Below are 10,088 nucleotides of genomic sequence, written 5' to 3'. Positions count from 1 at the left end.
AAGTTATGATCCCCGTTGATGCAGAGGCCGGGGGTTTTCCTCCTTTTCAAAAAAAAAGTTATGATCCCCGCAGTTTTAGCGCGGCTCGCTACTCGTTCTTTGCCGTGAAACTCGTGGTGACACTTGTTAGAAAGGATAGCAAACAATGGAGATTTCATACAAGGAACAGAAAGCAAAATATTATCTTGACGATGGTCACTCTAGTATGTCTCATAGAGCGAGGTAACAACTGCAGCAAGGAACAACAAAAGGATAATAACCAGATGCCATAATTCATACAGTACTTGATAAATAACTTCTACAAGAGTGAGGGTAGCAACAAGGAGCACTGGGCTGTGCAAGTAAACATAACACAATTCCAACAACTAGCACTCTAATACACACCACAAACAATAAAAATGGTTGCTTATTTCCACCACAACTCCAACAACTAGCACCATAAATATATGATAAATAATTCTCAGCCTAGCTTCCTCAGCTGCCACCTGTAATAAATAGAAAGATAATAAGACTGACATCCAAGTGACAACCAGTTTTAATATGATCAAAGTTTTAGTTTGTACATCTTCCTTAGAGCCTGTCCACGTGTTAGGACGTCTTCTACACCCACCAAATGGCAAATATACGTTCAAGTGACCACCGGAGTATGCATCAGCCTTGTTGGGGTGCTTCATATCAGTAATTCCATGATTTATGCAACCATAGCAGTGGCCTTCATTAATAAAAAATATTAAAACAGACAACTGTTATACCTCCGTCATGTCAGTGAGTGAGGGTAAAACTTCTCAAGATGCAAGTTAAGACAACAATGAATTTGCCTTCTGAATTCAAACAAGAGTGGAAAAGGACAGGATGCACAATTTTGCCTGTTGTTGAACAGACAGAAAGACAAGATCCATATGCAACCTTCTAGTGAATAGCCCAGTCTTTCTGGCCTCTGTCAATACTTACCATTTTCATTGGATTCAATCTTGCAGAAACAGTTGGCCACTAATGCATCATCTGCTCCCTTTGTCACTTCAGCAAAGAAAAGATCCTCAATTCCATCTTTAGTCTTTGTCGTGAAATTGAAATGCTTGTACCACTTATAGTCTTCACAAATTGTTTGATAGTGCAAAAAATCCTTGAATTCATACGCAAGATCCTAAAAGAATGGGGTGGATCAGCAATCATTACATTTAAGGAAACAGGACATAATGATGAGAGAGAGCGAGAGAGAGAGAGAGATACCCCAACAAGATTGCGATCCTCATTATACTTGTCCAGTAAAGCTTGAAGCATTAAACTCATTTGCTCACGGGTAAACTCCACTACGTGCTCGTCTGAACATTTCCTTGTTCTGCCATCAGGCCAGTAAAGAGCCTTTCTTATAATGATTTCATCCCCAGCTTGCTCGTTCCACCTACAAGTGTATCATTAGGTTCTGGAAGAAGTATTTACTTGTTATATTATAAAAGATACGCATCTTCATTTTCAGATCCTAATCACCATGTTTTGGAACAAAGGAAGCACCGGTAGATGGGTGTCCCAAGCTAAAAGCCAACTAATTGTACAAGATACAATCCAGATGATAGTATACCTACAATAAAAAAGCGGCAGCTCAAATATGAACTTTGTTAATTTTGACTTGTACTTGCGAATTATGTTCTTAGTTCAAACTGTTGAGGTAATTTAAGGTATTCCACGACAGGAACTTGAAGAGAGGACCAAATATAAGGTAGCATTTCTGTGATCAACTTGACAGCTCTTATATGGTATTATCTCAGGGAAAATAATCAAGTGCAGATGCAAGTGTGCAAACAGGAAGAAAAAGGCATGGAAGAAATTGAGAAACCATACAGCGTTTTATGCCGCTTGTCATGAAGATAGCTCTCAATAGCCTTTTCAACTTCCTTTAAGCTCTTGAATGGTCCACCGAGATGAGGATATGTGTGGAAAAATCCTGAACGATCGATCCTGATGTAAATACTGAAGTACCAATCAGGAGGGTCGTTGACATAAATGGTTGGCTTCGGTGGCGGCGTCTCAGCTACAGCCTGTGGGGAGGATGAGGAAGTGGCAGTGTCCTTGAGTGTTGTAGTGCCGAGCAAGATGCTCAAGTACGAGACCGACCGTGCGGATGGAGGCTCAGCCACATGATCCTGGCACCTGAATTAAGTAAATCGATGAGTAGAAGTTTCTTCTTCTGTTCTACTATAAAGAACCCCCGGAGGCAAGAGCAGCAGCATTCTTACTGTGAGTAGAAGTAAAATGGCGATTCAGATTGGCATAGGAGCTGAGTGAACAATTCGTAGCAGCATTCATGGACAAAGCTTAACTGAAGGAATGATGATTTATTTTATTTTTTTTGCTGATTCGTGTAAAAGTTGATAAATTGTTGTTGCAACCATCAGACAAAGTAGATTAGATCCACCTCCCTAGCTAGGCAAACGATAAACTAGATTTCTATCCACGCCCTTTCTGCTGATTAGTCTAGCCGATGATGAACCCAAGAGCAACTTCAATGGGGTGACCCAAACGGACGCTGATTTTGTCCGCTTTTTTCGTTTGGGTCGCCCGTCCGCCTGTCCCTATCCGCTTTTTCGTTTGGGTCGGCCGGTGCGTCTAACGGAAGCCAGACCCATTTTGTGCATATTCGCGTCGGCATTTAGTCAAACATCTGGTGGGCGAGCTCCCGCGCGACCTCACCCTGCGCACGCGAGCTCACCTCCACCGCCTCGCCCGCGAGCTCCCGTCCGCAGCTCGCCGGGCCCGTCGCGCGTGCCCCACCCCGCCCCACAGCTCGCCGCGCCCGCCCTGCAACTCGGTCACGCCCCCGCGAGGTCGCCTCCGCCGACGCCCGTGCTCAGGTCGCGCGCTCGCACCAGCACATGCATGCAAGCAGCCGCCCCCTACGTAGACATCACACACAGAGCACGAGCAGCTTCATGTCAAGAGGCTCCGTGCACAGCTTGATGCCAGCATCCAATGATTGTCTGACTAGCATCCGACGAGTATCTGACCTGCATCCGACGAGCTTCCAACCAACAGCCGTGCAGCCTCGCCCCGCGCCCCGCCCCGCAGCTCCCGCACGCCACGCTCGCGCCCCGTCGCATGCGCCTCGCCGGGGCTGCAGCAGCTCTCGACCGGCCGCGCACCGCACGCCACCCACGCTGCGTGCCCCTCCCCGCTGCTCCGGCCCCGTGCCACTCGTGCCCGAGCTCCGCCCGCAGCAGCTCGCCGGGGCTGCAGTAGCTCTCGCCCCGGCAGCACACCGCACGCCACCCGCGATGTACGCCAGCAGCAGCTCGCGCCTCGCCCACGCCCGGCGAGGTCGTCGAGAGCATGGGGTCGCGCGTGTTCTCGCTATGGAGGTGCGCCGCCTGCGCGGCGAGGTCATTGAGAGCATCCACTTGGCCCGGCGTTGCCCCCGCTCCGGTGCTTCTCCGGCGCTGCCCCCTTGCTCCCTGCTAGCTCGCGACGGAGGCCGAAGCGGCCGGTAGCGGGGCACTGTGGGGTGGATGGGAGAAAGAGAAAAGGAGAAGAGAGACGGGGGTGGGATGGGTGGGTGGCTGACAGATGGGCCAGTGCTCGCATGCAGCGGACGAAGGCGGACGAGGAGGCCACAGAAAACGTTCGTTTTGTGTCCGCCGCGGACCCAAATGTGTCTCAAATTTGAGATAAAAATGAGTTTGAGCGGACACGAAACGAACAGCGGGCGGACGCTGTGTCTGTTTGAGTCGTCCCGCTGGACCAACTTGTGTGTCCGGATGATCCAAACAGACAAAATGGGTCGCTCCATTGAAGTTGCTCTAAACAAAAGATGGCAAGAGGTTTGGGGGCGCGGGACGGGACAGACAGTTGGGCGGGGACGGCGATGCCGCAGGAGGTGGCAGACAGTTGGGCGGAGGTGGTGTCGCGCCGCCGCCGCCGCGAGACCGGCAGGGCCATCCGCCGCCAACGCGACTGAGCGATCCGCCGCAGCACGGGCCGCGCATCTAATATATACGAATAAGAATATGAAAGAATTTTAAAGGGTTGTGAGAGAAAGAGATGGCACTTCCGTATCTAGATTATTCTCAATTGCCGTTGCTGCTAGAGCCTGATTATCCATCAACTTTCTTCTCGATTGGGACTAGTCGACGAGATGAAGATTATACCATGTGCCCCTGGATTGGTCTCACAAGTCACAAATTAAGAAGCTATCTTCATGATCTCCCCCTATAATAATTTTATTTATTTATACCGGCAAAGCATCCATTGTCTACAAAGTCGTATTACCAGCGACACCGGACACCGACCCAAACATCTCCTTTTCTTAAAAAGTTTCCGAGTCAAAACAATTGAGCGTGCTGGAAACTAAACTAAACTACTCAAACGCTGCAATTTTGGGTCGAACCAATTGTTCTGTTTTACGGCTCCCTGAACTCAGGCACGTCGTGTTTTCAAAACAACGCATATAAGTTTGAGATCATTTCGGAGATCACCAAATGATGCCAAGTAGGAGTACATTTTTTCTCAAAAAGAAAAGTAGGAGTACATTAATAAACCTTGTGTGCCTTAAATAAACACATTGTGTGACTGCTTTTGTTTTCATTAATACGTGAGAACTTGTGTATCTTTAGTTGATAGTAGAAGAAAACATCCAAATTCGTACGCAGCTTGTAGCTTTGTAGCTTGAGAAACAAAAGGATGAATTCAAGCTGATATTGTAAATGGGCTGAATTCCCAGCCCACTTTGAATTAGCTACCATTCATCTCCAGATTTGTCTTTGTTTCTAGTATGTGTTTTAGTCTTGGATTCGCAACTTGTTTATAGATGATTGTTCTATGTAGTTCCTATCCCATAATTATTTTGAAATTTTTCACGACTGAGTACGTACACTTACCAAGAGTACTCCAAGCATGGGGAACACGATACACAATACTTCATGATCTGGAATATTGTATTTCCTCTGTCCCAAATTACCTGTCTTAGATTGTCTAGATATGGATATTCGTATATAAGACAAGTAATTCGGGACGGAGGGAGTACTACAGACATATGGACGATGACCCTAAAAAGTTTCAAAAGGCAGAAGCAGAAATACAGAAAGTAACAACTAAAATGAGGCATTTTATTGGAAGATAAAACCTGTACATTTTGGGGACTGGTGGCAAATTAGTGGAATAAATATGTACAGAGTTTTCGTTTATCGGTGCGCCGCAGCACAGGCTATACATGACAGCAAAAGCAATTTTTCAGTTGCTTATGTCGAAGTACTTGGGATCAGCAGGGAAGTCATGTTCCACCTTCAGCTGCAACAGAAATGGAATCAGCGATTAAATCCTCGAATTTAGCCAATCAACCAACAAAAGAGCAACTATTTATGCATAAGCTGAACAACAAACTTTAGCATAGGTCTTCTAAATTGCAAGCTGATGCTCGAAAAAAGAAAACCTGGAAGAAAGCTGTCACTAGAGAACTTTCAAGATATTAGGATGGTTACCTCGCCTTCATCCGCATCTGAGTGCCTCTGAGGAAATACAACTCTAAGATCGTTGTAGAGATAGAATCTCCTATCCTCAGTCACCATATTGCCGCTCTGTGGTACAGATGATGGATCGGATTTGCAACGTAGCATAGATTTTGAGGATTTTTTCGAGGCGGGGCAGAGAAACCGCAGGTGCAAAGCATAGCGGAGCACGCCTCCACCTGAACTGTCATTGATCCTGGAAGACGCACAACATGATTTCTTCGCACCTGAGTGCACGTTGTCCATCTGACAGCAACAATCATCAGAATCAGTATTGTTTTGCTTATTCCCAAGAGAATTGGGTTTATCTGATTCCTTCATGTCAGTGCCCGATGAGTAACATTTTGTGTTTGTGCGTCTCTTTTCTGATTCCTCAGCTGAGTTGCACGTCCGTCCCTGCCCGCAGTCTGCAAAGACAAAGAAATAATCAGAGACTCAACATATATAATTTGGATTCAACTCTTGTTATCAGGCTATCAGCTCCATTACATTCCAAGCATAGAGTTCCTCGTTGTGCAAGTTCACTCCCACATGAGACACACTGAGCCTTCGGGCCAACATTTGTGTCACTGGTCTTGCTTTCTTCTTTCACTATATTAGAGGGAGAAACAGTGGGAGACAGAGTGACCTTTTGCCGCATGAACGTCTGTCTCATTATACACAAGGGAAATAAGATGAGATAAGGGATAGAGAAAACAAAAGGTGGTTAATGTGATTATATAGACACTAAATTCTTTGAAAAAAAGGAAATATTTTCTCTGTGCATGCCATGATACTTCTAAAGTTAAGGTACGCACTAAATGGTGAATTACCTGTTCTTGTCCTGATCTCAAACTTAGGCAACCCGCTTAGTTATTTTTTTAGGGGAAAAGGAAGAGAGAGATATTACTCAGGACGTAAGTTGTCCATACAGATTATATGGTCAAAACTAGGTGGAACACTTGCTAAACAGAAAAAGTCTCCATGTAATCTAGCATGGCATGCCAGCTCGTGGGCTGCCATATTTCTCCCTCTTTCAATCTTCCTCACTTCCTTAGGCAACCCGCTTAGTATAGATATAGTGATTAAGGGATAATATAAAACATGAGGACACACTATGTGCATGATTCCTTAGGTGTCAGGCTAAAGCTAAGGGAAAATGTTATAGCATGGAAGTTGCAATTGCAAGCAAGGAAGGACTAGATATAAAGCACATTTGTGTTTTGGTGCTAATATCAGAATAACCTTTGGTTTTCTTCAATATATAAAGGATAAGTAGTCAACTAGTCATAATATTTTGTACCTTGGTTCCAGATGGCATGTCAGTCAAGTCGTAGTTGCAGAAGAATGTGTGGAGTGGGGTCTTCTCAGGGTTGCTCACAACCTGACGAGGCAATTGTTTAACTCAAGATGGGAACGCGTATAACAACTCAATAGAATTTTAAATAGTAGCTTAAATATGCATAGAAATACACCAGGTGCTGTGAGAAAAGGAAACCTAGCCATCACAAGTGATATTTGGTTTGGCACATTGAAACAGGTCTAGAAAGTATACAGGGTTGTGTTTTCTGTTGAAGCAAAGGCAGACAATCCAAAATGGCTTGTCAAATGAGATATCTTCATTACTATAAAGCATAACTAGATAGAGAAAAGATGGAGTGGTTAATATAGACAAAGTATTTGCAAAACAAAATGCACAAGAACAAATATGATCATGAGCTAAGGGTCAAGCAATTTAGTACCAGTTGTATGCGCCCCTTAGCAGGGATGCGTAAGCGACTCTTTGCTGATCTTGAATCATTGTTACTAAGGCTTCTTTGGAGTTTTGGGCTATTGCTGTTGGTTGCACTTGTGGACAATCTACCAGCAAGATCAATAGAAGAATAGTACAATAAGGAGCTATCCTCGCCGATGCTTGCTACTGCAAATGGAAGTTTCTGAGTTGGGGGAGAGAAGCTACCGCCAACAATATTCAGGACAGCTAAGAAACCATCAATTGTCTGCATCCACAGAGAATTAAGGAATCAAATTCAACAGTCAATACCCTGGAACTGTAGTATATACTAGATGGTGAACAGAAAGAAATATTAGACCTGATTATCTTTTCCATAAGAAAGTCGGCCAGACAAAAGGGATTCCTCAAAGGAGACAACTAGTGACCTCCTTGCAGGGAGACTCAAACTCCGTCCATAACCAACTCGCGGAGACGTGGGTAAAGATTCAGAACCCCAGTTTTGATATCTTCTACATGAACTTCTTTTAGGGGTCATAGTATCATATTCATCATGTAATCTGTTAGTTTCCTCTACCACATCTAGCATCCTAATTCCATCAAATCCTCCCTGTTCCTTCAAATCTAGGAAATCATTTTCAATATCTTTCATTACATGCCTTGGAGATCCTGTAGTTTTGACTTTATGAATACGTCTAGGGCTGAGAGGAGACAGTGAGAGCGGAGAGTGTGCTAATTTTGCACTGGCAGCTAGATGATCATAATAGGATAACGAGTCCTTGTTCCCAAGTAAAGGGCCATCAGTGAAATGATTAGAATTAATCCTATTGACATCAAATTCTGAAGTCCGACTGGACCATCTAGGGGTCGGACATGCCTGTGACTCAAAAGAACTGAGGCTTCCGGTGTTTACCATTTTATTATCTTGGAAGCCAGAACTGTAGAGTTTCTTACCTGGCTCAGAATGCTGAAATCTAGCATCACCAGAAGCAATATTCAGTGAATCACCATGAAACTTTCTAGAGAGCACATTTTTCAACGGAGACAGCAGTCTTTTCCTTGCCTGAAGTTCATGCTGATCACATGGTGAACCAAAATTATGACTGGCCACAGATGGACAGATTGTATCCAGTTCTGCTGTATCAGGACCTCCAACACAGTTTGATTCAAAGCCCACAACCCTTGTTGTGGGCATATGGACAGCGGGCTGCAATTTATGAGAAGATCTAGAATTTGCATCTCTAAAATCATCAATTCTTAATCCTTGGAAGTCTGTGAGTCCATCAAACGCATGGCTGTCTCTAAAATACCCGTTTGATTCATCCGGGGAATCTGATGCAGTCTGTCTACTGAAATTGCCAATCGATCGATATGAAGCCTTGCCATTTGAGCTTTCTCGAGGAAGCCCATCCAAATCGCAGGCACCAACACCATTGGTACGCGAGGGGCTTGACACAGGTGTCCTCGATCCTGTAGAGACATCCTCCCTGACTGAAGAAACTTGGGGTAAACCCATCGCAACTAATCTCTGATACTCAGCGAAAAGGAAGACCCCCAATTTGTAATTGATCCTGCAGTACACCTATCCAGTTCCTTTCAACGGCCCTCTCAGTATCTTGCCATTTCAGTGTCCAAATCAATGCCTAGACAAATCACCAATTGAAACCTATCACCACCGGAAGGGCAGAACCACACCGGCATTTCCGATTCAGATCCATTGGAAGCAAGGTTACCATCTTGCCACTACTAATCGTGCTCTCCTGGCTACCGCAACTGGAGATGACACAGAACTTGGAGCCTGAGCAAGCAACCAGAGACCTAGGATGAACCATGCGAGGAGATCACGTCACAGCCCTGCAGAAACGAATCGAAGAACATTGATTCAGCAAACTGATGAGCAGGCACAGGCTCAATCGCTAACTATTCTTACACCAATCACATGACTAAACCCATGAATAGAAGGAGTTGAATTAATCCCACTACATGATGAAGAGAAGCCGAATCAATACTACGTGCTACGGTTACTATATTTAGCTCAGGAGAAGCAAGCTTGTCAGCTTCTATATCTTCCGCCTGATGCATAGAAATAGCAAGTTCCCAACCAATGATTGCGCATCCATCACAATGCTATCTACTCCACTCCATACTGCCCAAACAAGGCACAAATGAAGACATAGTCAGTTAATCCCCGAACAAACAGACATGCATGGGATAAACCTCAAAACTACCGAAATCAGGAGCATGGCAGCAGCCAAATTCGAGGAAATGAGAGACCCAAATAAGAGGACGGACTGCGGAACCGTCACCGATCGAAACGAAGAACCAAATTCCCCACCGCTAAACGGGCAGAGCCCACCAGAGCAACGGGAATCGCAGAAATACAAGCCGGCGATAAAGGGGTACCTGCCTGTCCATCCATGGAGCCAAATGGATTAATCAACAGCTGCACGGCCCGCGCCGCCGAATCGAATCGAGGTCCTCCGAGATTGAGGGCCGCTTCGATCCGACCGCCGGGAACCAGGCCGCCCGGGGAGAATCCGCGCCTCAATCGCTCCGGGCGATTTCCGCCGGGCTCCCAACGTCCACCTCCGGCGAACCTTCGCCTCTCTCTCCCTTCCTCGCTTGCGTTCTCTTCTGGCTGCTCTTCTTCTTCGCTCCCCTCTCTCGCTTGCTGCTCCAATGGTGGGTATGAATATGATTCCGCGAGCAACTAACCAAGGGTCCTTGATTAGGCGCTAGAAATGATGAGGGGAAACGCTGGGTTTGGGTTGGATTAGCAGCAGCGGCATCTGGATGTTTCCAATCAGCTCGGCTGTTTTGGTTTCGCTTTTGTTCTCGTTCGGTTGCTTCTCTTTTTTTTCTCCGGAGTGGATAGAGAAAAT

At 45.6% G+C, this 10,088-nt stretch overlaps 2 protein-coding genes across 3 annotated transcripts; both read right to left on the bottom strand.

Moving 5' to 3' along the window:
• Window positions 1–276: 276 nt before the first annotated feature.
• LOC125518741 lies at window positions 277–3,326 on the bottom strand. The gene is made up of 7 exons (XM_048683593.1): window positions 2,981–3,326; window positions 2,708–2,891; window positions 1,840–2,148; window positions 1,231–1,402; window positions 952–1,144; window positions 564–712; window positions 277–485 (listed from the first exon to the last, which is right to left on the bottom strand). Exons 1-7 carry the CDS (start codon window positions 3,324–3,326, stop codon window positions 366–368), a joined length of 1,473 nt encoding a protein of 490 aa, XP_048539550.1. The 3' UTR covers window positions 277–365.
• Window positions 3,327–5,075: 1,749 nt separating this feature from the next.
• On the bottom strand, window positions 5,076–10,088 carry LOC125524991. Of its 2 annotated transcripts, XM_048690018.1 has the most exons (7): window positions 9,610–10,088; window positions 7,568–9,060; window positions 7,217–7,474; window positions 6,778–6,858; window positions 5,985–6,141; window positions 5,469–5,902; window positions 5,076–5,277 (listed from the first exon to the last, which is right to left on the bottom strand). In XM_048690018.1, exons 2-7 carry the CDS (start codon window positions 8,720–8,722, stop codon window positions 5,221–5,223), a joined length of 2,142 nt encoding a protein of 713 aa, XP_048545975.1. In that variant the 5' UTR covers window positions 8,723–9,060; window positions 9,610–10,088; the 3' UTR covers window positions 5,076–5,220. The 2 variants fall into 2 exon arrangements, with proteins under 2 accessions (XP_048545975.1, XP_048545976.1); XM_048690019.1 differs by lacking the exon at window positions 9,610–10,088 and having other exon boundaries at window positions 8,161–8,476.

Source organism: Triticum urartu, chromosome 7 (assembly GCF_003073215.2).
Source record: "Triticum urartu cultivar G1812 chromosome 7, Tu2.1, whole genome shotgun sequence".
In the NCBI taxonomy this organism is placed as follows: Eukaryota; Viridiplantae; Streptophyta; class Magnoliopsida; order Poales; family Poaceae; genus Triticum; species Triticum urartu.
The sequence above is the reverse complement of the archived record's forward strand: the minus strand, read 5'-3'. Positions and strand labels throughout refer to the sequence as shown.

Bases quoted from the DNA above. Each gene is read 5' to 3' on its own strand.
- LOC125518741 (XM_048683593.1), bottom strand. From the start codon at position 3,326: ATGCTCTCGACGACCTCGCCGGGCGTGGGCGAGGCGCGAGCTGCTGCT. The intron at 713-951 runs GTAAGTATTGAC...TTATTAATGAAG, and splicing joins GATTGAATCCAATGAAAATG to GCCACTGCTATGGTTGCATA. The intron at 486-563 runs GTACAAACTAAA...TATTTATTACAG, and splicing joins GGACAGGCTCTAAGGAAGAT to GTGGCAGCTGAGGAAGCTAG.
- LOC125524991 (XM_048690018.1), bottom strand. From the start codon at position 8,722: ATGGGTTTACCCCAAGTTTCTTCAGTCAGGGAGGATGTCTCTACAGGA. The intron at 7,475-7,567 runs GTCTAATATTTC...CTGTGGATGCAG, and splicing joins CTTATGGAAAAGATAATCAG to ACAATTGATGGTTTCTTAGC. The intron at 5,278-5,468 runs GTAACCATCCTA...TTTCTGTTGCAG, and splicing joins CAGATGCGGATGAAGGCGAG to CTGAAGGTGGAACATGACTT.